The sequence below is a fragment of the Thunnus thynnus genome, chromosome 2, assembly GCF_963924715.1.
Source record: "Thunnus thynnus chromosome 2, fThuThy2.1, whole genome shotgun sequence".
In the NCBI taxonomy this organism is placed as follows: Eukaryota; Metazoa; Chordata; class Actinopteri; order Scombriformes; family Scombridae; genus Thunnus; species Thunnus thynnus.
In genome coordinates, this window is record NC_089518.1 from 10366162 (window position 1) to 10386291 (window position 20130).

Here is a 20130-nt window from a genome sequence, read left to right on the forward strand (position 1 = left end):
AAAAAACTAAAGGAAAACTCTGCTTTCACTTGTGTGATGCCCACTAAATGCTCATGTCTTTCAAAGTCATGCCCCCATTCTGTAATGCAGGTTTTCTGTTATTAAATCCGTTATAAATTTGTAGTCTCTAAGCCCAAAACATCACTATGACATCATCCAGGGGGGATTATTCTCAGTAAGACATGTTAATGCAAGGTCCACTTACTAGCTTTTTCTGGAGCTTCCAGATGCATCTCAGTAGTTTGCTCAGTTGACATGGAGATGAAGACTGATGAAGACCACTGATGTGAAGACTGTGAAGATTTTGTATTTGTAAAATTACTGTTTCCAAATTCAAGACTGAACTTTCACGCTCATTGCACAGCTGTTTTCACAGGCTGAATAGTACTTCCTGTGAGTGTAAACAGACCTTTTTGTGTAAAATCAGTGTTCCCCTCTTTAAGTGAGACTATTTATTTATTTATCTGCTTTAATTGTAGGGGGTCATGTACAGTTTTAAACATAAATGTTACCATTTGATGTACTGTGATACTGTACCAGAGTTAGCCTACAGCTCAATTTCATCTGCAGTCCCTTCGGCAGGTCAGAGTTACATACAGTAGCAAATCAATCACACACACACACACACACACACACAATCAATGTCAACTAGAAATGACAAATGTATGCTTGACAAATTAAAAGCAAGATTCTTTGTGTACATGAGAAGAACAAGAGATGTAAAGTAGAGTCAGTGGTCACAGAGCTGAGTAGCTTTTAACAGACTTTTAAATTTGGTTTTAAACGTACTGATGGAGCTGCAGCTCTTCACATCGTCAGATTCCACTGAATTGTGGTTTTCACAGAGAATGCTGACTGTCTGAATGCAGTGCAATGAAATGGTACAGTACAGTGTCTTATAGATGATATTCTTGTGGATTTTATGGAGTTCACTGAACAAAAATACACAAAGTTACACAATGGAGGAATTGGAATCATTGCACATTTGCAAACTTTAGATAGATGCTGTGAAACAGACATTTCTGAGTGTGTTTGCTGACTCTTCTGTGCCTGTTTCTGCTACACAATGTTGAAGCGTTTATGTCTTATTTATAGCTTGAATGTACATCATCCTGTTTGACACATACTGTGAGAAAACACCATGTTGCCGAGCCTGAAGTGTAGCTTTTGTCCAGAGGAGACTTGTTGCTGACATAAAGGCGCAGCTGTTTCATGTGGACCTTGATTTGTGGATTACCAGAAGTCTGGATTTATTTTCTGATGTTGCAATAACATTACTGTGCACGTTGCTGGATTAGGCCTCAGGCAGGGAGTTGGTTTGAGGCAAGTTTTTGCAATAAACTGCTCTTTATTGTGGTTAGTGACTTTTAGGGAGTAGTTGGAAAGGTTTTTTTTTGTTTTTTTTTTGCATTCATCATACAGCACTGCGTCATTCACTACAATCTATTAAATGGTCCTAATAAAGCTAACTTAATCTCAACTCTGTTGTATAAAAACTTTGTGCTCCAGTTAGCTGAGCATTGTGTAACTATTATACAAAGCTTCATAAGAAGTACAGTACAATACACACTCTATGTCAGAGGTTATACCTAAATTGGACTTTCTGAACTCTTGGATTTGGTGTATATTTGTGTTCTGCAACCTGTCATGGGATATGTGAGTGCTTCAGTGGACAGAATTGACGTGGTCCCAGCTGCTGTCGTGTGTGAGGGTTTAATGTCTGGCATGGTGGCTGTCTGTCTGTGCCTGGGAAAAATGACTGACTTACCATTAGAAACACCTACTAACCACCACAAACAAACCCGTAATTGTATTGCCACTACTCTGCTGCATCGCTCCATGTAATCCTAGTGAAATGGCCAGTCTAAAACTGACACATCTCAAGGGGCTTTTTTCTATGAATAGAAGAATGAGTGTTGTCTCCTTGTTTCTGGTTATCTAGGCCAATTGTCAAGCCTGGCTGTGAATAGAGCTGCTGATTAGCTGTGGGTCTTTAAGGAGGCCAGCTCTCTGATGGGTCTATTTTGCCATAATTAATTATCATCATGACACTGACATGCCTGTGGCAACAGCTTTCTGTTGTGGCTGGAGAGGGGTCCGGTGTGTATACTGTCTCTTGGTTAATGTATTACAGTGAGAGGACATAGAGGAGAAGGTCGGCCAAAAGGGAAATAATAAATCTCCCATTACCTTAATCATAATCCCTCTGCAAAAATCAGCAGATTGTGTTTTAGGATGCATTAAGCAGAGCCTGCCTCAGCCAGGGTATGGCACACTTTCTGTAGGTAGACAGGTCTGTTTGGGATGGTTGTGACATTAATAGAAAGTGTCTGTCTGAAAGGTGATGAAGTCTGTCTGAATGTCTTGGCCTCAGTCCAGAGGTTGGCACTCCTTGCTGCCTCAGCAGGAGACAGAACTGGTCCACACTCTTTGCTAATTGCAGACTCATGAATATTTGAGGTCCCATAAGGAAGCCCAGACAGGCCTATCATTGTACCTGGATATCAACATGAGGTTTAGTGGTCAAGGAAGCTAAAGAATTCAGCCTCTCCCTTTCCTAGAGTAAATGTAAGCCTACAAGAGGAAGTGCTGGCAGCTCTCGAGGGCAGCCAAGTGTGTGTGTGTGTGTGTGTAAGTAAGACACCTGTTCTTCTGTGCAGTGTACGGGGTAAAGTGGTCAAAAGCTGGCAGGCCATCACTACACCAGGCCAGCTGCTCTCACAGTAAAAGCCATGAATAGCCTTTTTGTTCCTCCCTATCAGAAAACAGAACAAAATCACTTGTTTAGAAACTATGCAGGACTGTTCATGTTGGATCTTCCAATTAGCTCCTCCATTCACATACTAACATACACTGTCCTGTAGATAAACCTTAATAGAAAAAACATCTTTGGCATGTTTATGAGCCTGCAGGCCTCCCCCGGATCAGTTATCCTCCCTCGTGCTTGGCCTCAGCCCCTCTGGTCCTGCAGTCTCAGCTCCCCTCCCTGGTCCCACTCAAAGGGCCCTCTGTGCTGCTGGCTGGCAGGCCAAGTGTTTATGGAATGTCTCAGCTGCTTGTGGGGTGTGGAGGGAAACGGCTAATGAAATGTTAAGTATTGCATGAGTTCACCTCTCTCACAACAAGGCTGACCCGCAGAGCTTGTTGTGTCACAGAGTTTGTTTTAGACAAATGTTCTCTCTGGTCAATGTGAGGAAAGTCAATGTCCTAATTACAAGCAGAGGCAAACACTAAATTACTAAAAAAAAATGTTGTTGTAAACCATTATAAATGTCCTTTGGAAGTTTAGTGATGTACTTTAACATTGGGGAACTTCCAGAACACAGATTGAAACAAGAATGGTCCAAATTGAAGCAGCAGAGGCCAAGATATCCAGACTTTTGTCCCTAGTTCTGGTTAGTCCCCCAAAAACACTGGATCCTACATTTCCCACAATGCATAGTGTCCTTTTTATTAGACCCCCTTTTCCTGGCCCATGTCTTTCAAACTCAACAGCCCCAGTTTTTAAGTGAACCTTTCTGTTGTAAATTAGTAGTCTCCAAGCCCAAGACGATTTAACCCTGATTACATCACTATGACATCATCAGTGGTTACTTTCTCAGATAAGATGAAGCTTCTCCATAGTTTGTACAGCTTGACAAAAAAAAAAATTAACTCAAGATCCACTCAAGATCCTCTCAAACTCCACATCCCCAATTTGTAACACATACTTTTTGTTAAAAAATGACTCGTTGACATCATAAGGTTTTTTTTTTCAGACTTCACAAAGCTTCTCCAGACACACAGAGGACATCAACAGAAATCAAATACATTTCTAAATCTGTCATTATTTGATATGTTCAGTGTGGAGCCTACACACCGTTAGCTTTAACCAACTTGTTAAATGTGAACATGTGCTGTATGTTTCTGGGCAGATTACGACTGAGCCAATCACATTAAAGCACATCAGGTGAGGTCTGTTCACTAATATTTAATTATATTCAGACATGCAAATGAATATTTGATCATACCTGGAGGTCACTGTGATGTTTCATAAGTATAATCACTGTCAGCAGTTATGATTATGTTCACTGTAAAACTACTGAGAGTGTTGGCTAAAGAGAGGCCAGACTCCAGTATGAATAATATGCTTTTCAAAGTATTGAGATCAGAATAATTAACTTGTTTTGACCAAATAAAGCTAAACAGCTACTGTGCCATATTAGACATGCTGTACTTCCTACTGGTTATGTGTCAATTAATCTGTGTGTAGCCAATGTGTGCATGTGCTCCATTGTTTCCGTTTATTATCACAGACTGAAACAATTATTGGACTTTGATTCTTGCTGTTATGCAGCACATTACAAGCAGTAGCCGGACCACCCGCAGCTATTTCGACATACACTGATTTGTAGGTGTGCTGGGCTGGGCAGCCCAGTTCTGACTGACACAGTTCAATGACTGGCACTAATTTAAGGCTGCCCTACAACAGATCAAAGGCACGTGCTGGTGGGCCTCACTGCCTCCACTGGTTATGTGGTTTAAAGGGCTTCCTGCTCCAGCAGACACTTCAGGTGGCCCATGATGTGATGATGATGTGTTGGCTAACATTTTTACGATTTGCTAAAACACACAGCCAGTGTCTGTATTCACCATAACAGATGCCCTAGTTATAGTACCGAGGTTAAAGGAGGTTAAATTCACTACTCTTGGGGAGTACTACACAGCTTGTGAGAACAGTTGTATATAATGTGTCCTGTGGCTCCTGGGAATGCTTTGTCATTTCTGAGAAAATTACTCAAGTGACATCACATGAGTAATCTCAGGATGGGCTTGGAGACTATGGAATGGATTGCCTCAAAATTACAAAGTACAGACATTCATGGTCTCCAGAAGAGGAATCCTAATGAATTTGGTGATTCCCTCATTTGTGGAGCCACTATGAGGTTCACATTTATGGTTTTGCATGAAATATCTCGACAACTATCGGATTAATCTCCATGAAGTGTGGTACACACATTTGCATCTGCAGGTCCAAAATTCTGTCCAATACTTTGGTTTATGACCAATTACCTGGAAAATTAATTGACGTTCCCATCAACCTCATCTGTACTTCAGATATTAGCATGCTAACATGGTAAGCATTACACCTGCTAAACATCAGCATATTAGCATTGTTATTGTGACCAAGTTAGCAGGCTGATATTAGCATTTATCTCAAAGCATCACTGTGCCTCCCTGTACAGCTTCTCAGAGCAGAGCAGCCAGTGTGGCTGTAAACTGTTTGTTAGGAAGACGAAAAACAACCCATGTGGTGATAACATGAAGAAGTGAGTGCCACTTCACTAATCATCCATACACGGTCTGTGGTGAGTCCCTCCTCAGTAGTGGTGGGATTCAAGTAGACTCTTTGTAGTCTGAAGACCTAAATGTCATCATTGAGACAGTGTGAAGTGCATTACAGATAAATCAATCTAGATTTTGCTTCTTGCCATATAGTGAGGAAAACTACAAGGGCCACAGGCCAGGGTCACTCACATCCAGCATCTGATAAGCCATCGTCCTTCAACCAGTTCCCCTCTATTTGCTCTCCCTGCCACTGCTGTTTCCCCAGTGACCACACAGTCAGGAGGAGCATCCATTTGCTGGAGCCATAAAGTGGTGCTGAGCTTTTAACAGCATCTCACATTGGCATTTTCTGATGCTTTTTGAAAAGGTGCAACTTTTCTGCCCAGATCTATATAACCATTAGAGAGGCGACAGAAAGGCTGTCCTTCTTTGTACCTTTTTTTCCTCTGTGCTAAATTATAGATGCTTTAATCTCAATTCCAGCACTTTCTGAGCTGGATCGATCGACACATTTGCTTTGTGGTGTTTATTTTTGGGAGTTTGCGATCTAAGGCCTTGTTCACACCTGACAATAACATGCGTCTTGGGTGATCCAATCACAAGTGTATAGCTCTAAGTATGTCAGTTCACACCTGGCATTAGAATGCGTCTCCACATGTGTCTCGAGGGACCACTTGTGATCGGATCTCACTCCTCCGCTCTATATACAATTAAATATGTGACCTGCATAATTTCTGTCCATCCACGAGAATCTATTTTGCCTGTTGTTGTGGCTTCTTCTTGTTTTGCACTTTGATATGATGTCGTTGGCGCACGAATGACTGCATACTTCCACTTACGCAGAGGACTTCAGTTGAGTAGGTGGTCCTTTAATGTGGCCCAGGACCCATTTGTGTACACACGGCTAAAAGAATGTGGCCATATGCAGCCCAGACCACCTCTAAATGTGGTCTGAGCAATCGGATCTCAATGTGATCTCCATGCATCTTGGGTGCATCCACACATGTACTTAGAGCTGTCCAGTTGTGATCAGATCACCCAAGACGCATTTTAACACCAGGTGTGAACAGGGCCCAAGTTCTCTACACCAACTGGTCTTTGTGTATGGTCAATATGCTCACAATGGGGAGTGGGTTCTGATCTTTTTGCTTTGTCAGAGCATTACAAGCTGGAATGTGATCCCCCTGAGTTATTTAAACACACTGATCAGTGATCAGTCAGTGCACTGGGCTGTGCCTTTTCCCAGTGGTAACATGGTGAATTATGGATGCTACTATTCTAGTTCCAGCTTTTTCTGAGCTGGATCAATAGATCTGTTTGCGCTTTGTTGTTTATTTCTGGTAATTCCTCCCATTAGTCACATAGAATTGACATTTTATTTGTGGTACATTTGACCAGTCCAGATAGGTCAAAGCCTGTCTCTGATTTCAAAGTCCTCTTTTGGGTTGTTTCCAGAACAACATTGAGTTCACTTAAACGCAGAGGATCCCTGAGGCAAAGTTGGATACTGTACGTTGGTCTCCTGTGCAGTGAAATAACACCACATGATTATTCCTGTGGTAGTGAATCTCTGATTCTGTAAAACTCTCGGCCGCACATCTGTCACTCCCTCTGCCTGTTTATCGTAGCATAGTTCATCTCTATGGATTAGGATTAAGGGTTTGAATGTGTCTTTGCTTTGTCATCAATAGGACATCCAGCATGCCCCCTGCATTAAACTGCTACAGTGGTCCTCTGAACATGGCTCTTGTTTACATGCTGCAGGAAGGAAAAGTGTTTCGTGATGACTAATTATTCTCCAGGAGATGGGAGAGCTAGGAGCCAGTTGTTTGGCCGTGTCCTTATATATCCTTGAGTTCTATTTTTAGGCGGCGCGTTCAGGAGTGCAGTGTGGGAAAGTCAAACACACTGTGTATTGTGCATTAATAGCTGATTCCAACAAAAATCTTTGTTTTTTTAATGATTTGCAGTAATCTGACATTTATGAGACTGTGGCTCGTAGAAATACAGTCAAATGAAATTCTTGAAAAACACAGAATTACAGAGTTCAGAGACAGTCCAAAGCAAAATCTGCTTCCCTCTGATCCACAGCTCTGTAAGGCTCACAACCGCAGCTGTTGGGCTCAGCAATCTTATGTAATGTCATTAGAATGTATTTATTACAGCTCTATTGCACAGTTGAAACCATTTTAAGCTGCTGCTAGCTGGGTATGGCACAGTGAGGACACAAGTGCCAGGATTGCTTTGTCACTCTCAAACTGTGTGATATTTTGTGTTAAACCAAATGATCAGTTACTCAGATACTGCAGAGTGGAAACAAGGAAATAATATTGTTTCTTCACTGTGATCTCTGATGTGTATCTTATAGTATCAAAACTTTGTCACCTGTTATAGAGCGTTATTTCTTCTCTTAAATTGACTGAGTAAGTAAGCAAATGGAGCACTGACTGTTATCACCCAGTTTTAGCTTATCATAGATATATTAGTATTGGAAAGTAACAAAAAATGGGAGCTATTAAAGGCCAAAGATGTTCTGAAACTTTGAAAAGTTTTCAATATGTTGACAGAAATAATGGTTGTTTATTCCTGTACCTTTGATTGCACAGACAGAAACAAAAGAGCACTAGTAAACAGTGGACAGATGACAAAACAGTATCTCCCTCAAGGTCCATTTTGTAGCTTTTGTGGAGCTTTCAATCATATCACATGATTCTCCTCAGCAGACATTTTTTTCCCAAGCACTTTAAGCCAGTGGTTCTCAAAGTGGGGTCTGGGGATGTGGTCTAATTTGTGTCAGGTTATGGGTCCTTGACATGAGAAAGTTTGAGAACCACTGCTTTAAGGACCTCTTGAACATATTGGTTCATTATTGACTTCATTAGTTCATTATGGAAATAACAGTTGACAAAACAATCTAACCTCTAGGTCCATTTAGTAGGTGTTCTGGAGCTTTCAGTCATATCATATCATAAGTTAATACATAAATAAAATTAATTAGTTAGTCCTCGGTGATAGGCTATTTTAACTATCAAAAATTAATTAAATGTTCATAGAACAGGCTCGCCAACTGCACACACAATTTAATATTTATTATAAGTTAGTGTAGTTTAATATAGTTTGGTTGTATAAGCTGCTTTGTTATATATGTCGCAGTTGTGTTGTTGTTAGTAGTTATTATTGACACTGTTTCCTACTCAGTGCGTATCTTGGTCACAACTGTTTGATAACCACATTTAAGGGTTTTTATCTATTTTGTGTTTATGTTAAAAAGAAGCTGCAACACATAATCTGAAATCACTGGTATTGTCCTCAAACATCCTTTATTGGTCAAGCTGTACCCATACATGAGTTTTGCAGGTAGTTTGTGGTTTCATTGTAAAAGAGCAGTCTCTTTAGGTTTATTTGTTCACCCCTTTTTAAGAAAGGTTACAAACAGTTTCACAATCAGGACAAACAAAAGACAAGAAAAACAAATGACACAGAGAAGAACAGTGGAGAAGAATCAAGCAAGAAGAGCAGGGCCTTAAGAAAAAGTGTAAAAATAGTTAAATAAACTTGCATTTGAGTTACAATGGAAATTGCATCTGCATTTATGTGTTAATGTATACAATACAAGAAAGTGTTGAGGCTCTGTAAAGGCTTTTAAATGCATGAATGCATGTAAACATGACAGCCATGACTGTACATGAACGTGTGTGTTAGAAGAGAGAGGGGCTGTTTGTGAAAAGATGACCTTGTGCTGAAAGCCTGTTTCCGCTCTGAAGCAGATGAATTGCTGAATTTTCCGGACAGAACTGCCTGGACACTTCCTCAGTAGCGGTCCTTGTGATCACTGGAACAACGCCTTTTACTGAGGATCTATTGTGATGTCTACTTTCTCACACTGCCACAGCCAAACAAGTCCTGTGCTTTTAAAAATGTCCCTATAAAAGGCATAAATGGTTTGGTATTTAAGACTTGAGAATGCATTTTAAATCCTCCTCCTTACTTCTTGTGTTTTTAAGCTCTGACTGTTTTTTTTCCCCTTGAAGGAGATAGTTTGTAGCTCTGAAGCCGCTGCCCCGAGAGAGGATGTTATTCATCCAGTGCTGGGGCTGATGTACAATCTCACTGGAACACAGAGTGGCCTTTCACATTCCCCTGTGCTCTGAAGCTGTTTGGCCTGCAGTAGTCTCTTCCCCGAGCAGTCAATACAGCTCTCTCCCTCTCTGCTGGGCTCAGTGTGTTTGTTTGAGTCCTTTGTCATGGCCTCTGTGGATGTCATCCTGTCAAAGCGCCTGTCTTCCAGGCCTCTCCAGGGTGACTCGGCTTTATACGCCCCCGGTTTCCGGAATCCTCTCTTTCCTGTTTTCAAGCTGAGGTGAACCACTTTTCTAGCCTCTCCTTAACATACCTGGCTGCAGATTGCTAGACTTCTTTATTGTTTATTGCTGCTGCTCAAGATCGCTACTCTGCACCTTGCGGCTGTCACAGCCTTGACGACAATGATGATGATAATAATGATAAGTGCTGGTGAGTCAGGGGTGGCTGACAGTTATTACAGGGTGCAGAGCAAGTTGATCCTCATCTTCAGGGTGTCCAAGATGTTTGAAATCACAGGGCACAACATGTATTATTGACTTGTTACACTTGTCTTTCTGGCACATGCTCACTGCCGGCATGATGTCAAACATGGGTTTCAAGTACCAGAACATAGGCTTCTGACAAACATTTTTCATGCCTGTTTCACTGATTTTCCGGAAGAACTCGGCTGCTGTCTGAGCTTTGAGACCTCTGTGGGTAGCAGACACACAAAATGAATATTATACCTGGTTACAGCAGTGCCTTTCACGTTCTCTGTGATCCTGAAAAAACTCAGCCGAAGTATTGCACAACAAGGCTGGCATGAGCAGAGCGTGTGTGTTGCCCCTGCTATTTCCCAGGCTTATCCACTCGCCTGGCACCATCCTTCGGTGGCTGGCACAGGCTGTGTGGGAGATTTGTGTAGGTCACAGGTTTATGAAGGTTAAAATAGGATTTGATATGAAGACAAAAGGCAGTAAAATACAGAATGTTGCTTAGAGTTTTCTTTTTACTGAAAATACTGGTTGTATTGGCTGCTGTTAGACATGCTTGTCGTCTTTCAGGCTGTATTTTCATGACTTTTTTATTAAATGTCAGGCTTAACATACACAGAATGGACAAATTCATGACTGTATTAATGCACTAGGACGGCCTGGGGTAAAAATGAGGTAGGGCCCTCATTTTATACAGTGAGGTCAAGTTTCAAAAAATGGTCTCACTACAATGAAATGGCTATTGTGGGGACATCATCACAAATGAATACAATTGGGCTCATTGACTCCACAAGAGTCTCAGCTATCCAATTATACCCAATTTATGCAATTCCAAGACTGTATAGGGACTCCAGTATGCAGAAATATTCAAATACACCATTTTTAGAATATTTGAAAATAACACATTTATACTGCATGCAAAAAACTGCATGGTTTTTGCCCCAAACTGCATTGGATTAGCATAGTGGACATGTTTGTAAAGGGGAGACTCATGGGTACCCATAGAACCCATTTCCATTCAGATATCTTGAGGTGAGAGGTCAAGGGACCCCTTTGAAAATGGCAACACCAGTTTTTCCCTCTCCAAAATTCAGCCTAACTTTCGAGCATTGTTTAGCCCCCTTCCTGACAAGCAAGTGCATGACATGGTACCAATATGATACCAGAATCTTCACTCTAGCTTTAAAACTTAGCCTGCTACAGCCTCTGAAAGACAGTAATGTAGGCTGAAGAGGCTGGTGTCCTTGTGGAGTTTAAGAGGTTTAAGCAGCATTAATAGATTTTTAGGGGCATTTGAACAAGCTGTAAATCCAACATTTACATATCATCACCGTATAAAGTTGTTGTGGCAAAAATGTTAGCTAACAGTTGCCTTTTTAGATACTATATGTAGCAGACACAGGACTTAAGCATGTATTTGGACTCATGTTTCTAGCCACCCAATTAATATAAGTCCAATATTCAGTCTACTTTTAGCTCTGTTTTGGTTTTCGACAAACTCCTGATGGAAATGTCTGGTTCTTTAGCTGCTAAATGCTGCTTTGTGATCAGCAGCTAGTCACTAACTTTGTCTGCCATTTGGTTCTGGGCAGGGAGCACACAGTTGTTATCATAGCATATTCACTGAAAACAGCTGTCGGCTCTTGCTGGAAACACTGCTGATCAGAGCGGTGAGAGTGAACTAAAATAGTAAAGTTGCGAAAAGTTGTAAAACAAAAACAATGAACTGAAAGACACTAAAATACTCAGTGTAGCTGAGAAGGACTGCAGAGTTGGGTGATAATTTTCTGTGGATACTTCAGTATGAGTAATTCCTTTTACATATTACACAGTCATTTAATCCACGGTTAAAATAACAAATATTGATAGGTGCAGGTTTAAGGTCATCATTTTAGTTGATATTGTGATTTACTGATGCATAATCCCAAAGCAGTTCATGAAAACACTGTGGCATCTTGAAACCTTCTTATACCAGTTTCTGAATAGCTTTGTTAGTACTACCCACTTTAACCTCTTAAACTTGACCGATCTTGTGTGTCAGTCATTATAAAGTCAAAATGTACAGCCTCAGATTGTCTAATAGAGATCCTAAAGTTTCCAAAGATACCAAATACTGTTTTTGTGGAAATTAGTATAAAAAGTCGCACAATGTTGCCATGAAAAACACTGAATCTTAGGTTTGAATTTTTCGCTCAGGGTAAACATCATATACAGTAGCTTTAATGGAGAAGTGGAACATGCTGATACAGAATATGTGTATAGTCCACACTGTCTGACACTGACACAATGATTTTAATATCCTCACTACTAAAGTGAGAAAAGGGGAAACTGTAGGTTAAGAAGTTAATCATTTGACCTGCTATTCGATCTTGATTGAGTATTAGATTACCAACAGAAACTAATGTGACAGTTTGCAACATTCCCCATGATGACGCTTTGCATTTACTACATGATTTAATATCTTAATGACACCATGTGATCCCTTGTCCTTTGTTTGACTGTTTCTCACAGAGGCTCCCTACAATGAGGCCCCTTCGTCATATGGTTATGACCTGGAGCATTCAGAAGAGCACCAGCCCCGCCACGACCCTTTATCCTTCACTGGATCTCCTTCCTCCTCGCCGCGGCTACGTTCCAAGAGCCGGTGCAGCCGAGACACCCAGTCGTCTGGCTCCCTGGAGTCCACGCTGTCGGTAATGTTACTCGGTCAACTCCCACCACAGTCTGACACGTTAACTGTGTAGCTCAGCTCGCAGTGCTGCTGCTCTCTCCTTCGTCTTTCACTGGCTGTGCTGTGCACTGGCCAGTTCATTGTCCTCTGCTGTCCTCTCTGACATTGTTTCTTTTAATACTTTGTGTTAAAGTAACAAGTCAATCCCGACTTTCTTCTTTATTTTATAAATCTAAGGAAGATTGCTTGTTAAAGCCTATAAGGTAATTTCAGATCATTATTTAATAAAAACCAAGTTACATTTTATCCCTTAATGTAATTATTTTAAATAAATTGCACTAAAGTTTACAAGACTTCTCACTTTAGTCCCATGACAGTCTTTGTCAGTGTTTTACAAAAATACTATAACATTTCCTAGAACCCTGTGCTTCCTGTTATATAAAGATATTGCAACATAATCTGCATAAAAGTGATAAACATGCTGGAGACACTTTGGTATTCTAAAATTTGTATTTTTGTTGTTGTTAACACCAGAAAAACAGCTTTCCCTTCATGATTAATGCCATTGTGCGGTCAGTCTTCTCAGCCGTGGTCCTGATTTTTTAGTGATTACACAATTTTTTTAGAATTAATATTGTAAAACCAGTTCCCTCTGTCACTTAATTATGCCAATAACAAATGCTAGAACTTTTAAAGAGGTCAATTTGACTAGACTTTTTATGGTCTTAATTCTCCTAGGAAATCAAATGTGGGCAGGGAGAGCAAATAAGAAAAAGTGCCCTTCAGCAAGGCAGTCAAATAGCTGGAGCATCCAGAGGCCAACAATGAAATACACAGAGTGCATCATACAGCACCCAGATGGGAATGCTTTTTAGTATGAAGCAGGGCGTAGACCATACATGCTCAGCAAACACACTGTGGGCAAACAGATGTTAAAAAGAGACTCAGCTCCCCTCCCCCTCTGCTCTGTTCCTGTCCTATCTGTGGTATTCTTACTCTCTGATGTGTACACTTAGTGATCTTCAAAGTCTAAACTATGGTGGAGGGTGGAGGGGCTCACTCAGCATACAGCTTTTTTTAATCTAGCTAATATAATGGCAGAGTTTGGCGTAGTCTTCTTACTGACATGATAGCCCGCATCAGGATGACTGATGCCTTTGACCTGTATGGAATAACAACTCCTGACCTAGAAACACATTTGTCTTCCTTAAGATGCTAGGAGTCTCTGGCAGAGGCCCCTTGGAATCTTAAACTCCTACAGAGTTTAATCAAATCTGGTCCGTCCTTAATCCCACAACAACAATATCTGTAGCCAGGGGTTTGCAGAGGTGTGTGGGCGGTTTATTAAACATCAAACCCATTTACAGCTTACATACCTGTCAACATGAGCCTGGGTGTATCTGAGAATGTGTTCCCTTTATGTTTGCCAATAGTGTTCTCTCTCCATCATCTTTGTACCAGGTGGAGCTGGATCAGGAAAAGGGGCTGGAGATGAGAAAGTGGGTTCTGTCAGGAATCCTGGCCAGTGAGGAGACCTATCTCAGCCACCTGGAGGCACTTTTGATTGTATGTGTAACTTATAACACACACAAAGTTTCTGAGTCGGTTGCAACCCTTAGTGTAGACCAAACAAGATGTTGATGTTTGAAATTAGTTTACAACATTGACTGCTGATACAGCTAGCATTTTCAGGTTTATTTTCTTTGAAATGCTGTCGCTGCGTGTTGTATGTATTCCTTTTTAGAGCAAGACTATAAAACTAACTAACTTCTTCCTCTTACAAATGAGAAGGTGAATTCATTAGCAATACATCACACACTTTGTAGTTTCCAATGCAGTCAAGCTTGTTTCAGCAACATCACCTAAATCAAGCATCACTTTAGAAACTGCTACTCCTACCACTAGACTCCGTATCAAGTGAGACTGCTGTATATGACTTTTTGAAACAAGAAATAACACATTGTTCCTCTTACAAATGAAAAGTCGAGTTCATATGTGAGAAAGTATATCCAATACTCAATTTAAAACACTCTGGGTTTTGTGGTTTCAGCCACTTACTAGCTTATGTTAGCGAATGTTAGCTGATGTTATCAAACTTTTGACAGATATGGTTGTGTAAGTTACTGACATTACCAAGTCAGTTCAATTACTTTGTGGCTCCTCTCTGCGAGTGCTACTCTTACTACATTTTAGCATTTAGCTTGATCCTGTAATCACTACTTGTGGTCCCAGTTACCACTGCTCAGTGAGAGTGAGGCTGGCTTTTACTTGTTACATGTGCACACAAATACTCTTCTTTTTTTTAAAAGTTAAATAATCTTCTAATGGGGTGAGACTGTTGTTTTGATACAATGCAATTTAGCTTGTTTCAGCAGATCTCATAAAACCTAAATAACTGTCATTTGACTCTTGTGTAGTTTGTGACAATTTCTTTTCTATGAAGACACTGTCAGGTTTTCTATTGTTTTATAACAATTGATTTGAATTCTGAAGATGAGTCTTTAGGGCTTTGTGAATATTTTTCATGCAGTAAATGTTTGCTACTATGCTTGTTTATAAAGCCCATGAAGCCTCTGAGGGCCGCAGCCACAACCTCCCAACCGATGCTGACCATCCAACAGATAGAAACAATCTTCTTCAAGGTGCCAGAGCTCCATGAGATCCACAAAGACTTCTATGATGCTCTGCTGCCCCGAGTCCAGGACTGGAGCCACCAGCAGTGTGTGGGTGACCTCTTCCAGAAACTGGTACGCTGATATTAATTTAGGTTTTGTAAAGCTTAAGGTGAATATGTAAAGCTTAAGGAAAACATGTCACGTCAAGTTGTTGAGGTTACTCAACAAAAACCTGTTTTTCTGCTTCTTTCGGACTAACCTGAACTTAGCAGATAACAGTTAGCCAACAAAGTAAACAAGCAGGTCTGGGAGCAGCACCAAGAACTAAGCATCTGATGGACTGATATGAGTGAAATGTTGCAACACTTGTTTGACTGTAACACAAAACACGTGTTTAACTGCAGTATGAGTGTTAAATTACCACATAAAAAGTTGCAATGTGCAGCTGTATTGTTACAAATAGTATGTTCATCATTTTTGAGCATATCAGTAAAGCGACTTTTAATGATAGCTAAGTGAGGTACATCTGTTTATTCATTTGATTTAAATTCTCCTTTGAATAAGAAGATCAAACATCAAATGGCACGGAACCTCGCTGCATTAAATGATGGTTTCTGATCAAACAGACCACCATTCATCAAGTCAGTAACTTTCAGAAACTAATTATAGCACTCCTGAAATGTCATGCCTTGATCATCAATGATTTTTAAAGAGGGGAGACTTTCAGTGGAAAAAGGTGGGTTTCTTTGGCTGTTAATAATGCTCAGTGAATCTTTCAGCGCACATGTGAGTAGACTGCCTGGAGTCATCTCCCGGCCAGATAAAAGCCTTGCTTCACCACATGACAGGCAGTAAAAGTGAACAAAACGCTCCATAGGAGGTCGCTGAATAAGAGCTACCTCAGTGTTTGCTCTTTGTAAAAGATGGAAAACACATACAGTACATGCATGGATTTATGCAAAGACACGTGAGCGAATACTGAATCACACCCAGTTGCATGAATTCTTTCTGTATCACTATTATGGCAAGTCACGCCTGAGCACAACATACACCGACACGACAACATACCCAGTGGCAATCATGGAACAAAATCTATCTTCTATTACAGAATAAATCTAATCTGTACTCTACTCGTGCCCTATAGGCCAGCCAGCTCGGAGTGTACCGGGCCTTCGTGGATAACTATAAGGTTGCTGTGGAGACGGCAGACAAGTGCTGCCAGGCAAACGCACAGTTTGCAGAGATATCTGAGGTATGTAATCACGCTACGCACAGCGGGACTGCAGCAGGCGAGTGTTTGATGTTGTACAGCTGCCCGGGACAAGTGATGACAGGGCAGTTTCATCAGTCTTCACAGCGCAAAGAGCCGCGCGGCTCTTTACAGTGGTGTTGATTGTTTTAATTGCACTGTGGGGCAGTTGCTCGGATTTAAAGAGGGTATTTTTTTCTCACCATTCCCTCTTGTGTTATCTTCCTGCCAGAATCTTAAGGTCAAAAGCACAAAGGACTGCAAAGACCAATTGGCTAAAAATTCACTGGAAAGTGAGTACTGAGTGAAATGAATGGCCAGCCTCCACGTTAATCAATATTGCTATAAGTAGTTGAGCTGTGACTAGGCCTGTTGATCTGACTCTTCCTCCTCCACAGCTCTTCTCTACAAACCTGTGGACAGAGTGACGCGGAGCACGCTTGTTCTGCATGTAAGTCGATCTGCCTAATAATAATAATATTGAGCCTCATCTTGTCTGCATGTAGAGTGTTTTCATTGGGGATTCAATTTGTCATCATTTTTTTCTATTTTAGGACTTACTAAAGCACACGCCCTCCAGCCACCCAGACTATCCGCTGTTACAGGACGCCCTGCGCATCTCCCAGAATTTCTTGTCCAGTATTAACGAAGAGATCACCCCACGCAGGCAGTCCATGACGGTTAAGAAGGGAGAGGTCAGTGTGGCAGGCTGAGTGACTGCATCACCTCGGGGTCACTAATAACTTTGTGACCCTAGCTGGATAAATCCACTTCTTTCAAATAACTTCAAAATGTGCTCAGGGCTACAGAGCACCTGACACCCATAAAGTTTGTCTTAAATAAATCAATCAAGTTCCCAAACTGCCAGCTGGTGCATTTTTTTGGTTTACAAGTCCTTGTAGTGAGACATAAAGTTGATATCAAACACAGGATTTGCTGGTTATTCACCAACATGTATGTTGTGACAATTGAATTAGATTGAATTCAGCCTATGTTTTTGTAGTCATTATTTTGGGTTCACTAACAGTAGAGGAGAAGTACAACTTGTTCCTTTTGTGGAGAACTTGTTCCCTTTGCCAAGAAGAAATTCAGTGGTTTGAATGGTGTGGTGGCACAAACAGCGAGGCCTAGCACCACCACACTGAATCCCGTTCCTGCTTTTATGTGCTTTTATATTTGGCTTCACTTTCTTCCAGACATTTTTGTGCTCTGCTATAGTAACTCTTGGGCACAACATGATTTTGTTATTCAGACAGCTTTTAGGAGAATTGAGCTTGTTTTCTGGCCTCATGAAGGAACTAGAGGAAAAGTCAGGGAGTCGCCATCATTTGGATTCATTGTCTAGATACCATAAATGTCTGTTTAAAATTGTATGCCAGTCCAGTAGTAGATGTTTAGATATTTCACTGGATAAGGGAACATTTCTACCTGCTGGTCATGCTAAAAGAAGAGTCACCAATCACCAAAGTCAGTAGGATTCATCCTCTGGGCTGATATTTCACTCAGGACTAAAGTGGTGGACCCACTGACAGACGGGCATTGCCATTCATAGGGATGCATGGCTAGTGTGGTTAAAAATTAAACAGGGAATTGGGTCTCATGTTGTGGCTTAATATGTAACTAAAGTTCTTGATTGACAGGACACTTGATTATATTGACTTAAGATTTACATTTTGTCACAAAAATGAACACACTGAAGATATTTTTGAACACTTTCTCTCTCAGACAGCAGCTTTGTGGAATTCAGGATCATATCTTCCCTTGTAGTTTCCGTCATATTTTGACTGTTGACAGTAAAAGCTTAGAGCAATAGTGTCTGGAAACTGCAATAAAACCGGAGTGTGAGTCATGTTGCTGCTGAGTCATCTCAGCCTGTCTGCAGGAGTCGGGAAGGAAGTGGAGCGTAGAGGAAGCTCGTGACAAAGCAGTGCAAACACTGGAGGAAAGGGGCTCCGTGTCGCAAACCAGGAAAACTTGTCGATTACCTCTGAGCTCACTCCCATCCTTCCCTGCCGGCCTGTCAACTCTGCTTCCCAGAAATGACCCACAGCACGTCTTATCAACTGTCTAACCAGCCTTTTGCACTGGGTGTGTACAGACTTACCCGTGCTTCCTGACCCCAATGTCCCCCCCCTATAGCACGCATCTCAGGGCTCTGATTCAGATGACCTAACCAAGAACTTCCTCTCTTTTTTCTGGGAACTGGCCCTGCCCACCAGGGTGGGATATTAAATCAAAGAACATTCTTTTGTATATTTTCTTGGAAATTTGAATTCCCAAAATTGAGATTGACAGATAACAATCAAAGTTTAAAATACGAATTTGTTGTTGTACGTGATCAGCTCTCTACTAAATTTGCACACATTGTTGATGTTTTACACCATGAACACCTGTAATCACCACTAGCATTTAAAGCCACTGGTTTGTTCAGCTTCACCTCTTGTGCACGCCTCGGTGCTTAATGTCTCATTACAGTGCACTTATAAAAAACAAAGCAGATTCCAGTGTCAGTGAGGGCAGTTAACAGCTCTTGTTTTTCCATTGGATTATTGAGCAGTTGTGGTCATGTTTGTGTCAGAAAACAATAAGCGGATGTAATCCTGTCACCTCTTTTTGAAACCAGGACAGGCACTGGTCATGTTTGAGTGCCTCGCAGACACGCCTGTAACCAATCAGCTGTCTGAAGCGCAGTGTGCAGAAAAAAGCATAGGAAAGCTACGCTGCAGGGATTTCCTTGTTTTTGTCATTCTATAGTCGGGGTGGTGTGGTGAAGTCTCACATGGGCAGTGTCACTGTAAACAGATTCCACCAGTGGGTCAAAAGGCAGAGGGCACATTCGATGCACACTGCTGCAGAAAGAGCTTGTGTCATCACATCTGACTCTTACCCGACTAACAGCGCTGAAATTAAGATCCATCACAGAAAAGACTCAGATCACCAGAGGCTGAAAATGAGTGTGAATGCATCATTACTTCCATGTGAGCTCCACTGGTGGTTAAAGGGAACATATTGTATACAGTCATTGATTTGGTCACATGATAAATGATTTACTGGTTTATTTTGTTTACTTCTGCAATGAGAGTGGGAAGCATTTATCCTCACAGCAACACTGTAATTACAAGCGTCAGCACAAAATCATGATTTATTTTAAACTAATTGTTATTTTAGGCATCAATTTAAATGTTATTATTAGATTTTATACTGTAATTTTAGCAGTTCTCGGTATTGCAGCTACAGTATTTGCTTTTGTAATGATGTGATTTCTGGTTTCCTGTTGGCAGAACCGTCAGCTTCTGAGGGATCGCTTTATGGTGGAGCTGGTTGAAGGTTCCAGGAAACTCCGTCACGTCTTCCTCTTCACCGACCTGCTGCTCTGTACCAAGCTGAAGAAGCAGGCTGCAGGGTGAGTGCGGGTCAGCGTCCAGCCGGACATTAGAGATACAGGCGTATGACCCGGAAAATGGTTCATGTCTCTGTGCTGTTGGGGAATGTAAAGTCACTCCGCCCAGGCAGACATTCAGCTTGTTGACATAAATTCTGCTTTGCTCAAAGTAGACTTGTGGTTTTTCAATGTGACCAACTAGTGCTTATAGTTTGCTATTCTTTTATGTCTCTATTATTTTTTGGGGGGGGTTGCAGGCTTGTGGTTAATCTTGCCTCTGTTGTTCCAACAAACAATTATGGTGAAACAGCAGGACATCATGACAAATA

The 20130-nt window shown here is 41.2% G+C and overlaps 1 protein-coding gene across 1 annotated transcript in view; it reads left to right on the forward strand.

The window, feature by feature from the left end:
• si:dkey-91m11.5 (PH_BCR_vertebrate and RhoGAP_Bcr domain-containing protein) overlaps positions 1-20130 on the forward strand; it is a 33344-nt gene that overhangs the window by 4510 nt on the left and 8704 nt on the right. Inside the window, exons 2-9 of the mRNA XM_067602335.1 lie at positions 12396-12577; positions 14017-14121; positions 15117-15302; positions 16315-16422; positions 16652-16712; positions 16818-16870; positions 16974-17114; positions 19701-19822. Of these exons, the coding sequence (XP_067458436.1) occupies positions 12396-12577; positions 14017-14121; positions 15117-15302; positions 16315-16422; positions 16652-16712; positions 16818-16870; positions 16974-17114; positions 19701-19822 (958 nt within the window). The remainder of the gene's footprint in view (positions 1-12395; positions 12578-14016; positions 14122-15116; positions 15303-16314; positions 16423-16651; positions 16713-16817; positions 16871-16973; positions 17115-19700; positions 19823-20130) is intronic.